The sequence below is a fragment of the Cavenderia fasciculata genome (assembly GCF_000203815.1).
Source record: "Cavenderia fasciculata unplaced genomic scaffold Scf_Dfasci-G-o-31e06.f1-3, whole genome shotgun sequence".
Lineage (NCBI taxonomy): Eukaryota > Evosea > Eumycetozoa > Acytosteliales > Cavenderiaceae > Cavenderia > Cavenderia fasciculata.
In genome coordinates, this window is record NW_004457728.1 from 1,702 (window position 1) to 20,409 (window position 18,708).

At 29.7% G+C, this 18,708-nt stretch overlaps 5 protein-coding genes across 5 annotated transcripts; 2 read left to right on the forward strand and 3 right to left on the reverse strand.

The window, feature by feature from the left end:
- Positions 1–3,090: 3,090 nt before the first annotated feature.
- Positions 3,091–9,946, forward strand: DFA_04232 (uncharacterized protein; the record flags this gene model as incomplete). The annotated part of the gene is made up of 6 exons (XM_004358171.1): positions 3,091–5,959; positions 6,013–6,348; positions 6,424–6,868; positions 6,938–7,945; positions 8,004–8,206; positions 9,930–9,946. 6 exons carry the CDS (start codon positions 3,091–3,093, stop codon positions 9,944–9,946), a joined length of 4,878 nt encoding a protein of 1,625 aa, XP_004358228.1.
- Positions 9,947–10,098: 152 nt separating this feature from the next.
- On the reverse strand, positions 10,099–12,570 carry DFA_04233 (uncharacterized protein; the record flags this gene model as incomplete). The annotated part of the gene is made up of 5 exons (XM_004358173.1): positions 10,099–10,131; positions 11,076–11,101; positions 11,552–11,572; positions 12,265–12,314; positions 12,563–12,570. 5 exons carry the CDS (start codon positions 12,568–12,570, stop codon positions 10,099–10,101), a joined length of 138 nt encoding a protein of 45 aa, XP_004358230.1.
- A 159-nt stretch (positions 12,571–12,729) lies between these two features.
- DFA_04234 (uncharacterized protein) lies at positions 12,730–15,887 on the forward strand (the record flags this gene model as incomplete). The annotated part of the gene is made up of 7 exons (XM_004358175.1): positions 12,730–12,775; positions 12,863–13,029; positions 13,095–13,883; positions 13,964–14,205; positions 14,275–14,572; positions 14,635–15,810; positions 15,867–15,887. The coding sequence occupies 7 exons, from the start codon at positions 12,730–12,732 to the stop codon at positions 15,885–15,887; spliced, it is 2,739 nt and encodes a 912-aa protein (XP_004358232.1).
- Positions 15,888–16,001: 114 nt separating this feature from the next.
- On the reverse strand, positions 16,002–16,710 carry DFA_04235 (putative protein tyrosine phosphatase; the record flags this gene model as incomplete). Its single annotated transcript, XM_004358177.1, has 2 exons — positions 16,002–16,032; positions 16,064–16,710. 2 exons carry the CDS (start codon positions 16,708–16,710, stop codon positions 16,002–16,004), a joined length of 678 nt encoding a protein of 225 aa, XP_004358234.1.
- Positions 16,711–16,785: 75 nt separating this feature from the next.
- DFA_04236 (uncharacterized protein) lies at positions 16,786–18,600 on the reverse strand (the record flags this gene model as incomplete). Its single annotated transcript, XM_004358179.1, has 1 exon — positions 16,786–18,600. One exon carries the CDS (start codon positions 18,598–18,600, stop codon positions 16,786–16,788), a length of 1,815 nt encoding a protein of 604 aa, XP_004358236.1.
- Between the last annotated feature and the right edge of the window lie 108 nt (positions 18,601–18,708).

The following is an 18,708-nucleotide window of genomic DNA, read 5'->3' on the forward strand; positions in this document are numbered from 1 at the left end:
TAACCCTAACCCTAACCCTAACCCTAACCCTAACCCTAACCCTAACCCTAACCCTAACCCTAACCCTAACCCTAACCCTAACCCTAACCCTAACCCTAACCCTAACCCTAACCCTAACCCTAACCCTAACCCTAACCCTAACCCTAACCCTAACCCTAACCCTAACCCCTAACCCTAACCCTAACCCTAACCCTAACCCTGGTAGCAGCTTATAGAACCCCAATACACTAACACGTTGATGTATATATCAATGTAGTAATTGGGAATCGAACTCCCGACCAGTTAGGATTGAACTATAAAAAGTTGAGTTATTATGAGACAGTCGTAACTATTGATACTTTTATCTAAGATAATTGTACTTTTAAGCATTAATTTGAGTGAAAGTAGTATAAATATGTATATATCTATCGTATACATCAGGAGTTAAGTTTTAATTTGAAGTTAAAAAATACTAATTTTTGTGAGGAGAGTATTTGGTACTAAGAAAAATTTTGATGTTTTTCAATCAAAAATAATCCTTTGGAATTACCTCAAACTCTTCAAAAGTTATTTAATTGGTGTGATATACTCATAAATATACTTATATTTTAGTATGGAGTACAATATAAAAATTTAAACTTGGCCCTGGCCCTGGTAGCAGCTTATAGAACCCTAACCCTAACCCTGGTAGCAGCTTATAGAACCCCAATACACTAACACGTTGATGTATATATCAATGTAGTAATTGGGAATCGAACTCCCGACCAGTTAGGATTGAACTATAAAAAGTTGAGTTATTATGAGACAGTCGTAACTATTGATACTTTTATCTAAGATAATTGTACTTTTAAGCATTAATTTGAGTGAAAGTAGTATAAATATGTATATATCTATCGTATACATCAGGAGTTAAGTTTTAATTTGAAGTTAAAAAATACTAATTTTTGTGAGGAGAGTATTTGGTACTAAGAAAAATTTTGATGTTTTTCAATCAAAAATAATCCTTTGGAATTACCTCAAACTCTTCAAAAGTTATTTAATTGGTGTGATATACTCATAAATATACTTATATTTTAGTATGGAGTACAATATAAAAATTTAAACTTGGCCCTGGCCCTGGTAGCAGCTTATAGAACCCTAAACCCATTGATTACAATCACCCCAATACACTAACACGTTGATGTATATATCAATGTAGTAACTGGGAATCGAACTCCCGACCAGTTAGGATTGAATCTGGAATACTTGAGTTACTATGAGACTTTGGTAACTATTGGTACTTTTAGATAAGAGAATAGTACTTTTAAGTAATTATTTTAGTGAAAGTGGTATAAATAAGTATATATCTATCGTATATATTAGGAGTTAATTTAAAATATGAAATTCTAAATTGAAAATTTTATGAGGAAAATACTTCGTACATAGAAATGTTTTCTAAGTACGCATTTTTTTCAAGCTTCCACAATTGTTCTATTTTCTTTTTTAAAAATTTATTAGTATATTTTAATACAGATAAATTTATGACGCTCTCTTTTTCAAATTATTTTTAAGACAATTATCAGTTTTTCAGAATTTTTTTTTAAAAGTAGATTTCAAAACTTTTTATCATTTGTTTTGAAACGAAAATTTGTTAATACAGTTTTAACATTATTTTATTAGTGAGCTATAAATTATTAAAAACCTAAACTTTTAATTTTTTAATTTTTAAATTACTTTTTAGTATTAATATTTATTTATTTTTTAATCTTTAAGAGTGATTTTTTCATTTTTTTTAATGAATTTTATTGAACATATACTTTTAAATTATGAATATATATCTGAATCAACTTTTTAATTTTTTTTTTTTCTTTTTTTTTTTTTTTTAAACAAAATATTTATGAACAATTTTTAATTTTTAATTTTATTGGTACATTTGCCAATATATATAATATAGACGCTCTTTTTTATAAATTATTTTTAAGGCAATTTTGAGTTTTTTTTTTATTTTTTTTTAAAGTTGATTTCCAACAATTTTATTCTTTTATTTTAAACAATAAAAATATTTTTTCACTTACAAGGACATTTTATAAGTGAGCTATAAATTATTAATCTAATTTATAAACATGTTCTATATTTAAAAACTACTTTTATTTTTAAAAATTTTTTTTGTTTTCTTTAAAAAGTGCTTTTTTTAATTTTTTTAATGAATTTAATTGAACATATACTTTTAAATTATGAATATATATCTGAATCAACTTTTTAATTTTTTTTTTCCTTTTTTTTTTTTTTTTTTTCTCAAATATTTTTGAACAATTTTTAAATTTTAATAATATTATTACATTTGCCAATAAATATTATCTAGACGCTCTTTTTTTTCAACAATTTTTAAGGCAATTAAACAATTTTTTTTTTTTTTTTAAAAAAGTAGTTTTAAAATATTTTTATCTTTATTTTACAAAATTAAAAAATATAATAGCAAGTAAACGAACATTTTACAAGTGAGCTATAAATTTTTCATACAATATTCCAATATTTTATATATTTTTAATTTTTTTTTTTTAAGTAATAATATCCTTCTATAATCTTTTAACTTTTTGAATTTTTAATTTTTTTAACAAAATTTAAATCAAAATATACCTTTTATTTATGAATTTATATTAGAATCAACTTTTTAAAATTTTTTTTTTTTTTTTTTTTAAAGTTTTTTATTTTTCTACTCTAAATTTTAATTATAATTAATTTTTTGAATGATTTATGTTGTTTGTGGATTATTTCTTTCTATAAAATATTTTTTTAATTTTTTTTTTTTTTTTATATTTTTTCGCAATTTTTTTTTATAGTATCAAAAAAAAATTTGGTTTTTTACATATCTTTATTTTCATTTACACATAATTAAGTAAACCAATAACATTGACGCTAAATAACATTTACTTCAAATCAATACAATTCTATACATACAATCAAGATCAACTTCAAGTGGCCAACCGTAGTGGGTCACCAACCAAAGATAGTTACAAAGTAAACTAAACTAAGTATGTTAGAATTTCATCCCATTGTTTATTTTTGAATAATTTGTGGTTTAACTAACCACACTTTTTTTAAGATTAACACCTATAAACAAGTGAATATAAAATGATACCCAAAAAAAGAAAACAATCACATATTGAATTTGATCAAGAAGATCATAAAACTACCGTTCCACGTTTATATAATTATAAAGATCCAGAGGACAAAACACAATGGAGATTTAAAAAATTTTCATTGGAGTCAGAAGAGACGAAACAAATCATCTTGGAAATGGATAATTGCAGAGTAAAGATATCTCCTTACAATTCTCCTCGCTCAATGGAATCAAAAGATACAACAGTTAAAATGGATATAGATATTCCAGAACATTTCACATCTATACCTTCAAATATTAGTCCACATTCTCTTTATGATGAAGTCTACATCAGAGTGTCGCCATTTGATACACCACCAACTACACCAACATCTGACAATAGCTCTGATGAACTCCCTTTATTTGATTATAAGATAGAACCTAAAACAAAATCTCAATTATCATTTGAAGGATATGTAAAACCAACTCCCATGTACCAAAATAATCATAATAAATCACTATCACCACACTCTGACTTGGCACAAATACAATCAACTTTTACAAGCATTTTGGATACAACTACAATAGGATCACCAAGTCCTTGGAGAGTGTATGAACCTGTAAAACAAAGTCAAATCACCCAAAAAAACATCAACCCTAATAATAATAATAACCAAAAAGATCAAACCATTAAACCAAATCATCAAACCACAACCATAGAAAAAACCACTCTTCTCAAGAACCAAGAGGACAACACCAAACGTAGTGATTCATTTCTCAAAGAGATAGAGAGTCTTCATAGGTCAGACCCAACTCACTTAATCTTCAGCAATATTGGATTGAAAGATTACCAGATAATCCTCACGACCCATGGTAGATACACTCTTGAGCGTTGGTTTTCTTCAACAATCATTTGTGCCTACATCAAACTTCTCACATCACCCTCAAATGGAACAGAGTGGCTCTTGGACCCTGAAGTTTTTGTTTCATTCAGACAATCCCAAGAGAAATTTAAATTACCCTTAAAATTGCCAAGACCACCAAATAATGTACAAACTATTTTGCTACCAATATGCACCTCATCTCATTGGACATTAGCAGTTTTTCGTGTTGGTTCTGGTATAATTGAATTTTATGATTCGGCAGGCAATGGATCATCATATTTATTTGATATACTTGAAAAGTTACCAAATCGGCTAGCTCAAGAGGATCAGGCATTTGGGTGTATAAAAAGCAAAACCAATCATAGTGTTATCACCATTAAAACACAACCTCAACCAAATGGTGATGACTGTGGCTTGCATGTTTGCTTGAATGCAAGATACTTGTTGAATATTGAAAGCTTTCAAGCGGGTCATCCATCATTTAATTTCTCTTGGAGATACCATATTGCGTCTGAACTCTTTAACAATTCTGTGTCCACTGACCCACAATTTTTTGGCCCTGTTAAACCATCCGAGTACTCCCAAAAAGAAACTATATCAAGCACGTCAACATCATCAATACCATCAAACATATCAAACACATCAACATCAACATCAACTTCCCTACCCTTCAAACCAACAGAGTCTCTAATAGCCATGACGGCTGCTGCAGCAAATTTACTCTACAATAACGAACATGTAGAATACATGATTCTTGAAGAATTAATCGATGATTTATCACCCACATCCCCACCATCATGGTATCAAGATCAACAACCATTTTCATATTCCGCATCAGTATCACCTAAACCAACCATAGAATCAGGATTATCCCCAGTTACATCACCCCTACAGTCATCAAATCCATTTAGAGAACCACTATTTTCATCTCCCAAACCAGTATCTCCTAAACCAACGATGTCATCAGAATCATCACCAGTTAGATCACCCCTACAGTCATCGCCTCCATCATCTCCCACTCCTCCATTTATTAGAGATAAAGGAATAGAATTCTTCAACGATAATTTCGATCTAAAAGAAAATCCAAATTTTTTAGTCAATGGAAAGATTGGTAATTTAGATTATCGTTTGGTTTTGGAAGAACCGGGTATCAAAGATTATATCAAAGTTTTGGTTGATGTTGATAGTTTCATAGGATTAGTTAAAGAACAATTTGAAATTATTTCAATTATTGAATCTGATTTTAAATTATCGCCTTTGAAATCAAACATTGATTGGGCCAAGAATTATCATACACCAACACCCTATCATACCATTTCAAATATGCTGTTAATGGAATCTAACAATATTAAAATCAGATTAATGGTTCCATCGATTTTAAAACCTTTTACAAATTCACATGGGGCTATGAAACAAGATGACACTGACAGGATATGGAATCATTTGTTGCTTCCTCTCATTAGAAATTCGTTTTTCTATGACGAAACTAACAAGTCAAGAATACCTTCAAGTATTTCAACTTATCGGGAAGCTTGTTCACATGGAAATGTACATTATTCCGCTGGAATCCCAATTCAGAGTAGAATAGTTTCAAGATTCTTACGATCTCTTAGTGATTTTAAAAAAAATCCTAAATCATTTTTTAAAAGAAAGAATCTATTTTCAGATGTGGAAAATGATCCAGAATGTACTTTACTCGAATCAATGATGAAAGGCTTCTACATTCTTGTAGAGATAAAGGGAATGAAAGCGACACTACCAATGGAAATGAATTATGTCAAAAATTGTTTTATTGCCGATCAAAACAATGATATAGGAATATTTGATGAAGATAGTTGGCAAGCAGAGTTTTTCAACAAATGCTATGAAATCAGTCCTGAGGACATATTTATTGATATGGCTTTCACTTTTTATAGTACAAAGCTGAATACTACTTTACTTTTTTCGGAAAAAGAATTATATGACAAAGTAATGAGTTTTGGAAAGTCTAAAAGTGAAATATACAATCTTCAAATAGGTATGTTAAAGAATGGAATATTTACCATTTTACTAACCTTTTTTTTTTAATAGACAGCGAAACAAATTTATTTGGTGTAAATGGTATTAGAGCTACAATCAAATCAAACAATCCCAATTGGCCAGTTTATGTAAATGCCTATCATACTTCCAAACTCTATACAAAAATGGATTCAAAGATTCTATCTATGAACCATTCTGATATTGTCATGTTAGTTCAAATACTTTTATCAAAAGTTGCAAAGTTTCAAATCACTGACCAAGATAAAACAAAAAGATTATATGGGTTGTCAACTGAAGTTTATCCAAACTTAGAAGAAGAAGGTTCACTGGATATTCCTACAAAATTTATTAGAGATGTACATTGCCAACTTAAATTATGCATTGAAGGTTAGTATAATATATATATATACCCATGAACGAATAGATCCAATAATTAACTCAAACCTTTTAATTTTATTAAAGTTGGATATCCAATTATGGGTTCTAAAATTCAAAACTCAAATACATTCCAAGGAGGGTATGACGATATCCTTAAGAAAACAATGGTGCAACATTGTGAAGATAAACCTCAATCTATGAAGGATAAAATTGACCAAAAGTTAGGTGCAAGATTTGAAGTAAGAGTCCCATATAAACCAATACTTACAACAAATGAAAATGGTAAAAGAGTAATGCTATTGGAATATTTAGAATTGGTCAAACACATTATTCCTCAATTTTCTATTGAATACGACGAAGACGATCCACATTTAGAGCTTCAGCCATTGAAATTTAAATCCGTGAATACTACAGAATATGGAAAATTCAGACACAACTTGACTTTAACATACTACAAGCAAATACTTGACCATTTAATATTATTGCATGACAGTGTTATTATTTTACAAAAGATGGGAATTGAAAACAAGTATGTCTCTAGTTAAAAATTAAAGATAGATGGAAAATATGATACATATCCTAATCATTTTGTTTCTAGTTTTTTAACACAGCAACCAATTCAAAGTATATTTGTAAATATTTATATATTTATAAAATTATTGAATGGTGTTTTTAGAAGATTAGACTTTGATGATGATAAATTCCTTTCAAAAACAGTGGAAAAATTTTGTAATAGAGATCATGGTTTTTATTGTTTTAATAGGTCTATGTTTTCAAAACCATTTTATGGAGAAGATTTGCATCTATCCATTGGTAAAGTAAATTTATCTCACTTATACAAGAAGATTTTTCTTCATATCGATCCACAGGATGATAAAGAATCAATGTTGGAACTTAAGGAATGGATGAAAAGATTTTACAAAGTTACTTTAAAGAAAATGGATTTATATAGTAGCTATAAGATCGACTTCAATCCTAGAAATTCAAAGACAAGAGTTCAATTAATCAACAACTACAACTATCCCTTAAATTATTTATCATTTGAAACTATCTTAAGTAATACTTTTGAAATGAGAAAATATCATAGGTGGCAACTAGAACAACAAAACTATAGAAAAATGGAAAGAAAAAATGTATCAAATACCAAATCGAACAATAATAATTATAATTTAAATAACAATACCTATAATAATTCAAGTAAAAAGAATAATAATAATAATAATAATAATAATAATAATAATAATAATAATAATAATAATAATAATAATAATAATAATAATAATAATAATAATAATTATAATAACCCTTTAATCAACCATAACGATCGATTTAGTGATTCGAACAATTTCATTAATGAAATCCATGAAACAAACAATACCAATAATAATAACAATTCAAGTAATAATAATAACGATTCCAACCACAATACTGACGAAAATACTCAAACTTTGTTTGATAAAATTGGTCATGTAAGAATTTTATATGATTCCCTACATAGAATCTATAAAAAAGATTATCAAATTGAAGAAAGCGAACAATTTTTAATTCATTTATTAATTGCTTCAATGGTGAAAGATTTTGTAATAGCTTTGATGTCATCTAAAAGGTATGTTTCTTCAGATTTTCATTTTGACATTTTATATATCTAATTTATCATTATTTAGTTTTAAACCAATATTGGATGATTGTTTGCATATCTTTGACAGATCATTTTATAATAGTTTCATTGAACCTGGATATATGCAAAAAGACCAAGATTTACGCAAAATGAGTGCTGATGATGCGTTTTCAAAATATTACTATATTGGAAAATCGAAAGTGAATAACTATGTGTTCAAATGGATAGAGATGTTTGGAGAATCAAAATGTATAAAATTCATTGATGTAAACTTAAACCTCCGAATTAAAGGACTTAGAAAAGTTATGAAAACCTATGGGGATGTTTTTTTGAATATTTTCAAGATAATACCTCCTCCCAACATGGACAAAACACAAAAAAGAACTATCAAATTGCGAAAAGATAGAAATAACCCATTTTATAAACTGATATAAACAAATATTTTAAAAAATTTTATGAATAAACTTAAATGCAAAAAAAACTAATATAATATCTGAAGATGTTAATTTTTATAGTTTAGGGCCATAGTATCAGTTTTATAGTCAGGGCCATTAGTATCAGTTTCATAGTTTAGGGCCAAAGTATCAGTTTTATAGTCAGGGCCATAGTATCAGTTTCATAGTTTAGGGCCAAAGTATCAGTTTTATAGTTAGGGCCATAGTATCAGTTTTATAGTTAGGGCCATAGTACCTTTATATGGTTCATTATGAGAATGGGTGAGAATGGGTGAGAATGGGTTAGTTTGAGGCATGTCTTATGCTTCAATCAGGGCTCCTAACTGAGGTCCAATAAACTGATTTTGACTGAAACCGAAACTGATCTGAACCGATTGGTTTGGATTTAATTTTAACAATCTTCAAACCGTCCATAGTTTCAACGGTTTGCTTTTACAATAAAATGACAAAACCGATGCTATTTGGACTAAACCGATGCTATCGGTTTGGATCTTGGTATTGTCAAACCGAACCAAGATGACGGTTCGGAGCCCTGGCTTCAATATCTATCTGTATCTGTATGATCGAATCCATCAAAACTAAAAACTAAAGTCACTCTTGCGAGTGGCTTTCCTTGATTGAACCTGTTAGACTCTTTTACGAACCACATGTGCGATGGTTAACCGAATTCGTATAGGGTGACACCACTAGCGGTTGGGGTGTTGTTGATGCGATGATTCGTGTTATCTAGAATCGATCTGGTTGGTGAGTGTGTTGTTAATATTGGTGAAGATATTATTGTTGAGTGTGAGGGTGTAGTATAGGATAGATGAGGAATATATTCTATATTAGGCTAAGTTTTATACGCATTCTGGTATATTGTGGTACAATATTTCACCAAAACTGAATTTACCCCATAATAACCACATGATTTTTCAGTATCGGAATGAGGGTCATAGTGTCCGTTTTATAGTTAGGGCCAAGCAAATCTTTGCATATATGTAGGTCACCGGACAACCTAGACACTTTTCCAACCTGTACCTGATCAACCTGTCCGATAAAAAACCATTCTGTGATAGTGATTTGGTATGTGGAATGTAAACCTCCAAATTTGGGATCGAAACCAAAAAAGTGCAACTAAATAAGTACCTACTGACACCAACTTCAAATTTGGAGCCTGGTATTGGTGATATAGAAGCCAGATTAGTCCCATTTGTTCATTTTTTGTTCATTGTTTGTTCATTATAGAATTGAACAAGTAATCTGAAAACGGAGAGGGCCACCAAATTTTTGATGTGAATGAATCTATAAATGCAGTTTATAAGTGAATTCATTTGATAGCGTAGTTGTTTTAGTATAATATTTACTAAAATATACACTTGGGGTATTAATAGTTAGGTATAGAATTACAACAAGGATTTTCATACTTAGAAAATTTTTGGTTTTTTTTGGTGAAAAATAATCCTTTGGAATTACCTCAAACTCTTCAAAAGTTATTTAATTGGTGTGATATACTCATAAATATACTTATATTTTAGTATGGAGTACAATATAAAAATTTAAACTTGGCCCTGGCCCTGGTAGCAGCTTATAGAACCCATTGATTACAATCACCCCAATACACTAACATGTTGATGTATATATCAATGTCGTAATTGGGAATCGAACTCCCGACCTGTTAGGATTGAACTATAAAAAGTTGAGTTATTATGAGACTGTCGTAACTATTGGTACTTTTATCTAAGATAATTGTACTTTTAAGTATTAATTTGAGTGAAAGTAGTATAAATATGTATATATCTATCGTAAATATCAGGAGTTATGTTTTAATTTGAAGTTCTAAAATTTAATTTTTGTGAGGAAAATACTTGATACTTAGAAATATTTTGATGATTTTTGAAGAATAATAATCCTTTGGATTTACTTCAAACTCTTAAAATAGTATGTTAATATGGTTTATTACTCTATTATAAACTTATTTTGTCATAAAATCATTATAATAAAATTTTGGACCTGGACCTAGACCTATGAATTGCTTATAGAACGAACTTTTATACTATTAAAATCTTAGTTTTTTATTTTATATTTTATTTTATATTGTATTATACAAAGAAGATAGAAAAATGCGTTTGAAGTCATCTAAAGATTATATTTTTCAAATGAAATTTTCTAAGTACCATTATTTAACTTTTATAAATGTTCAAAATTTGTTTATTTCATTTTTCCTACATGTACCAATATATTTCAAATATAAGCTCTTTTTTTATATTCAATTTTAAGAGAATTATGACCTTTTTTTTTAATTTTTTTTTTTTAGACTTTGTAAAATTTTATCCATTTTTATTTTATAAAAATATAATATTTATATTATATATCGAATTTAATGATTATCCCATAATTTTGTTTTTAAAATATTTAATATTCTTTTTTTCAACCCCTACCCCTAGATAAAGCTCACTCGATCTGATATTAATCTGACACAACTGTCAAACTGACAGCAGGGGTCAAACTAACAGAAGGGGTTAGATAAGTTTTAACTGCCATAAGTATTTGTCAAAGATATTTGAAAAATAAAAAAGCAATTTTGGCAGGTCTGACGTTCAAGTACCACGAGATTAAAATATTTTTAAGGATCTCCCCAATCGACTTACAAGATCCGAATTTGAACTTACCAGTGTCCATACTATAATTCTGGTACGCAACATGTGCCCTGATAAAATTTGAAGGCACATGTTTTTTGTATCTGTTCATACCTATTTTTCCAAAAATTAACTCATATCATATCCAATTTTCCGATGTGATATTCTACTACAGTACTGTAAAACAACAATTAGCATTATGTTTTCCAAAAGGAAATGAATTTCCATAAGTATTTGTAAAAGATATTTAAAAAATGGAAAAGCACTTGAAATTGAAGTATTTACAAAAGTTTATATTAAACAATTTAAAGTAACAATATAGATGGGAGTGAGTGTTTTATATAACATATTTAAAATTGGACAACAATCAATAAAAAATAAGGAAGTTATTAAAATTCCAACTTTATTGGAACCAAAAAAAACAAAAAAACCAAAAATTTAAATATTTTTTTTTTTGTGAACATGTATAATTTTTTTTAAACCTATTCAATATTTTTATATTTTAAACAGTATATATTTACTAGTTGTATTCTTTGATTCATCTAAAAAAAGTAAAAACTATTCATGCCAACTTTTGCCCTTTTTGAACTTTTTTTGATTTTGGATCGACTCATGCCATGACCACTTTTTTTCAAAAAATAAGCTCGTGAATCAAAATTTTTTTTTTCATAATAATAGACAATTGAGGCTATTGAAAAATAATATTTTATTTTAAAAATATTTATATTTATATTTTTGTTTTCATTTTTTAAAAACTCGATTTTTTAAAAATAGTATATTTGCATATTTTGAACAAAATTAATGAGTGAGCGTATTGTTTAAAAAATTTTAAAATCAAATTTGACAAAGATAGAAATTTTATCTCAAAAGAATTAATATTTTTTTGAATGAATTTTGTTTAATATTTTAATTAAATGATACCATAATGTTTGAAATAATAATATATAGATAATATCTAACTTTCATATCAATTAAGTTAAATTTAAAGTTATTGAACAATTGACTAAACAACTTTAAAATTTGAGATAAAGGTTATTTTGTGGAATACTTTTGACTCCATATCTTAAATGATAGTATTTAATAATAATTTTAAAAATAGAATTTAAAGTTTCAAGTCAAATGAGTGAAATTATATTACTTGAAAATGTTTTTAAAAAAATTAAAAAACACCAAGAGGACACACATAAAATATTGAAAAAGGCTTTTTAAAAATTAAAATAATTCATTTACTTACCAAAACAATGTCCAATGGGAATACCAAAGTTTGAAGTTAATTGAGCCAAACTATAAAAATTTGAAAATCTAAAACCAAACAACCAAATCACTAATTTTTTATTTAAAATGTTGGTTTTTTTAGCAAGTTTGATGTCTGCACAAAATTCAGATCATTTCCTATCATATTGTAATCGTTTCAAGTCAAGAGAGCTAAACTATAAAATTTACAAAAAATAAAAATTGCACAAAAAAAACCAGTCCCCTCATAGGCTCCAATAAATATGTAATAAAGGTTGTTTTTTTAATTCTTTTATTACCACACCATAATAATATCAATGTAATATGGAATAATCAAAGTTTTAAACCAACAGAGTTAAACTATAGGATTTAGTCAAATATGTCACCAAATTTTAATTAAAATTAATTTCAAGACAATCTCAACCTATTGGAAACAAAGATAAATTTTGTGATTCTTTTAATATTTATGTCAGGTGGTAAAACCAATGTTTCTAATGAAAAAAGCGTAAAAAGTATTTAATTTAATTTATGGAAAAAAAAAAAAACTCAAGAGGTTGAATGATCAAAAGCAATTTAATATTGTTTTCTCTCGTTATTAGTATTATCTAAAAAGAGAGGGATGGTACAACAAGAACTATTACCAGCAAGTTCATTATGGAGAAAGAATGTTCTACATAGTGGTAGAAGATATAAAAAGGAACTAATTGAAAACATACATATCAATGATAGATCAATCGAACATATATCAACTGCAGTATCTCACAATGTAAAGTGTCATGTTATACAATCATCTTTTATTGTTTTGTTGTTTATACCTTTCTTTTATTGTAGAAAACAAATCATGTTGTATTATTTGATACATCACCCAAAAGAGATGCAATTAGAATAGTAAAGTTAAACAAGGAAGATAAAAAAACACAATCTCTTCCACCTACAAAGAACAGCAATGATACTAAATGGAAGATTGTTGGAGAAGGAATTCAAGAGAATGCAAACAGTATCAAAAGTGCCTCTTGGTATGATGGTATGCTTTTAGCATCAGGTTTGGATGGACAGATATACATGTACAACTGCGATCCACTTTCAACCGGTGGAGAGGTCGACATTGAACTTCAAGAGACCTATACGATTACCAAACTAAAGGGTCTGAGAGAAGGATCATTTTCAATAGGCAGCTGTTCTACAAGTACTTCTATCAAAGGTGTATCAATCAACACATTATCACCATCTACGTTTGCATGTGTTGAAAATCAATCATTTCACATTTGGGATGTTGCCAACCCTGTACAACCAATCGTATCGTATCGTGCATCAGATTCTCCAATGAAATGTTTAGATTGGTCAAGACATAGTAGACATCACTGTGCTGTTGGTGGAGATGACAACACGATCAGAGTACTCGATCAAAGACAACTAAGTAGTTATGGTTTGAAAAACAAGTCACCTGTATCGTGGAGCACTTCTCAGTGCCAAGGAAACATCAATTGCGTATCTTGGCATCCTTTTGTACCCTATTGGTTGGCAAGTGCCACTGATTCTGGTGCAATTGAAATATTTGATCTTAGATCAATTTCAAAACCAGTTGTATCTTTTTATGCTCATAATGGACCTGTTACAAATGTAAAGAAAGAAAGAAGAAGAAGAAGAAGAAGAAATCTTATTTTTAATTTATTAATTTATTTTTATTTTTTTGTTTATAGATTAATTGGTGTCCAAGTCATAGTGAATTGATGGTTAGTAGTGGATTTGATTGTTCATTTAATATGTGGAACATTTCAATGCCACCTCAATATTTATTGTACCAAAGAGATGAAGGTGGACCATACACCTATGGCTCCTTTTTCCTTGAAGATGGATATAATAATTTCTCTGTTAATCAAAATGGTGATGTAACCTACTCTTCAATATCACAAAAGTTTATGAACCCTTTTATTCATTCAAAGTATGTAAATTGAAAATGTTTGATACTTTTCTCTCATTCTCATTTCCCTCTTTTTTTTTTTTTTTATAGATTCCAAGACTCTAATGAAATAGCTGAAAAAAGAGTTGAAAGATTAATTTACCACAGAGAGTTTGTAAGTGGATTTGAAAAAGCTATCATTTTGGCCAACAAACATTCTAGAAATAATCAAATAGAAAAAGCACACACTTTATTATCCTTGTGTTTCCAAACCACTCTTGAAGATACTCTTTCCGATGTTCTTAAATCAAATGCACCAAAAGTTGATATGAGAAAAGAATTTATTAAAAATATGGAATCCTATTCTTATTTTATTCCTCCACTTTATTATGAAAAGTTTAATACCAAAGTAAGAAGAAAGAGTATTTATTTATTTTTTTAAAAATTTATTTATTAATATTATTTTTTTAGTTAACAACCAGTTTAATGACAAAGATAAAGGATTTAAAAATTAGTTTGGATATCCAAAAACATATAAAAAATTGTAGTGGAGAGGAATTATTAGAGATTGAAAGAGAAATATTAATGACACTTCGTGGGGATCACCTATCAATCAGATTGGAAACAATCATAGACGTGGTTCTCGTTTTGATGAATTATGATATTGTAAAATGTTATAATTTTGTCAACCAACTCTCGGATATCTTTAAAAACAAACTTAACTTTATCTCTCCAATTTTAAGAGTTTTGTTTTATCCCTCTATTTTCTCTTCTCCCTCCTCCCCAACTGATAACCTTCTTGGATCATCAAATGATTCATTTCATTTATCATCTTCAACAGATCTGTTGATTAAATCACCTTTAACAAAACCTGGTGGTTCTTCTATATCTTCCTCCCCACTACCAACAACAACAAAAGCATCAAATCAAATATCCCCACCCGAGAGAACAAGGGGCAATACAACTGTCAGTACAACATCTCCACCAACTACCACCACCACCAACACAGGACTGAATCGGTCAAATGCTTCTATAGCTTTAAAAGAACCATCAGAAATTGAAGAAAGTAAAATCAATGAACACTTTGGTACACATGAAGCAATCACACAACAAATCAGCTATATGAGAGATTTTACAAAGATCCTAATGTCACCAACACCAGTTTCAGATGGAAGCAATGACCAAGAAGATATTATTGACTTTTCTTCAAAGAATAGGCCACCAATCGTGGCATCCATGTCATTTAACCGTATCTATCTATCGATATTGGCAGAATCATTCATTTACGATCAGTTCTTTATCGTATTATTGAATCTTTTGCCCGTGTGCGATGGATTTGAATTCAATATGGAATTGAATGAACTATACGAAATATTTACACCCGATTTCCTTGCCTATATGAAGGCAAGTCAACAAAGAGACAAAGTAAGACCATGGGACTCTGAAAGATTCTCCACCCCACTTCTCACAGCCATTTCAATTCTTTCAAATGTCTTTGTGGCCAATATTCCAACCGATTTCTATGAAACTCTTTCCTCTTGTATCCCAATTTTCATTCAAGAACTTGATAATTGTTTTGTTTCCACCCTACAATCACCTGATCCTACTTTATCAGATCTATCTGGTAAACAACAAGTTCAACAGTATGTAAAAAAACAAACAAAAAAAATATATATTGATATTTATTAAAACCTTTTTTTTAGAAAATCACAAGCTCTATTTGAAATTGTAAAATCAATGACAAACGAATCAAAACAAACAACAAGTGTAAAAAGAACTTCAACAAGAATTAATTCCACATCTATAACTCCTCAACAATCAAAAGCAAATCTTGTCTTTCAACAACAAACCCAAAGTTTGAATACTGTACTAAATAAATATATGTAGTTTTTATTATTACAACAAGATTTCTTTCTCATATTCCAATAGAGATTTGATAAAACCAAAATTTGGTTTAATTGAAGGTCTTGCTTCCTTTACCACATCCAAGGCCCTTTGCATTGGTATTTTAAATTTGTTCATTAGAAATCCTACAAGTATAGTTGATGATCTCGAAATACCTGCGTTGCAGTGCACAAGCAAGGCTGTTGCTCCATTGTCAAAAGATTGTTCAATAAATTGAAATGCCCGAGGGAATTCCTTTGTAATGTCAACATCGACATTGTCCAATATATTGATACTGAGATAGGTTATATCTTTTTGAAAGATATTATCAATTCCATAGCCAACATTTAAAATATGGGTGATCGATTTTTTTGTCAATTCATTTTTGTTGTGTGCAGCATCTTGACTTCCAATATATAGTTTAAACAAAGGCGATAAATCTGTTATTGAATTCAGATCCGTCAAAGATGATAAATCTATTTGATGTGCCAATTCGTCTGGTTTTGTATCAACTATGTACCCATAGTTGGTCAAAGAGTCATCAGTATATACAATCTCTTCGCCCTCTGAAGAAATGATAACTTTTGAACCATCAACTCTAGTTACAATAGTATTGACCTGATTTAATCTTTTTTTACTTTTTATCTCTTCTAAAAAGGACATTTTTCGAAAATGGTTTTTGAAAAGAGATCATCATTTCCTTTTGCCATTTCGAAACTTTTTATTTATTTAATTTTTTTAAAATTTTTTTTCTTGAAAATGGTTTTGAATATCCAAAGTACTACCATCATTATTATCACTACTACTATTATTATTATTAAGATTATTTTCCAAATCATTTAAATTAATTTTTGATTGATCTGGTTGATAAAAAGAAAAGGCATAGGTAATGATAGCCAACAATAAATAAGCAGCTGACCAATGATAAGGTAGATTAGATCCAGAATTCCAAGGAAGATAAACCTCTCCATTTGGATTAACACTATGGATGACACCAAAGAAAGTTACAAATGCAGTGATTGCCAAAAAGATTGCGCTCTTTGCCAACTGATTGTCCAATATATAGCCCAAAGAGGTTCCCCAGAGTAAACTTGTTAAAATAAATCCATGAGCAAGTACGATGATGACCGAGACCATAGAGACAACGTTGGGTGCAAGCCCAAGGCTTGTTATAACCTTTTGTGGGTCAATGACACTGTCAGAGAGTGTGGGAGAAATTTGACTGAGGATAATATTTACAAATTGGAAGAGAGCTGGGAAGAATGACCAAACGATGGCTGGTGCATGATGTCTAAAAATGCCAGACAAGGTTCCATGGAATGTCTCTGAACAAATTTCAAAAGCAATAAATATAAAAATAGGAATGATGGCTGGTTTTGGTAAAATGCTTGTGAGGAAGGAGATGTAGCCCAAAAAACCTCCCAAACCAATAATCACACCAGTGATGACCGAGTATCCAGAGCGAGCCTTAAACTTTTGATGAAAGACGGTGTGTCCAATGTATGGAGTGGTTTGGGTAACGGCACCAAGAAAACTACCAATGATTGTAGTGGCAGAGTCAATGAGAAGAACAACACGGGTGTTGTAATTGTTTCCGACGGTGACTGCAGCGTCACAAATGGTCAAACCACCAATGTTTACCAAAATTGCATAGGGTATGGCAATAGAGATGTTTTGTTGAATGGTTGATGCAAATCTACTAAAAATGTCTGCAGGATGGGGATATGACACGACATAGTTTGATAGAATGTCGGTTGGCATGGGAATAACAGAAATCTTGGCGGCGGCCATGACATAGTAGATAAGCGAGCCAATAACAGCAGACAATAAAACGCCTGAAAGGTTAAAGGGGAGCTGTATATTAATCGGGAGGCCATTTGTCTTGTTTACTCTGTGCAATAATAGCAAAAAGAGAACCCAGAGCGATATCCAACCTGCAACTGGTTCCTCGAGGATTGTCAAGAGTTGGTTTAAACCCAAGAGAGCCAATCCAATACCTGCAAGAGCTCCTGCCTTTCCAACCGGGTGAAAGTAGCCTTGAGCAAAACTTAATAGAGACAATAGTACCTTGAATACTCCGATTAAAAATACCGTTGTGCATCCAGCCAACCAAGCATCCATTGAAGCGTCGTGAGTGCTATTACCAGCACCGAGTGAACGAAGAAAGGCAGGTCCAACCACCAGTAATGGGAGACCGATTGTCGTGGGTGCATCCAACCCAATTGGAATGGATGTATAGAGAACAGATGGGTCATTTGATTTATGATCCAACCAAATCGAATAAAACGAAAGGGACAAGGATCCAAGCATCACAGCAATCGCTGGACCTGGGACAAAATATCGTGCTACAAAATCCATGGGCATTCCAAATGCAACCAAGATGGATACCATCGAAGCTATATTGGCAAGGTTATCCAACAATACTGAAAACAATGCATTTACATCTCCACTGGTTGGCACCATTTGATCTTTCAACGTATGAGACCATGGTTTTTTCGGTGAATCTAATAAACTAATTTGTTGTGATGATGTCATATAGTTTTTTTTAGACATTTCAATTTCTATTATTTTTTACATTATTATTATTATTATTATTATTATTATTATTATTATTATTATTATTATTATTATTATTATTATTATTATTATTATTGTTATTGT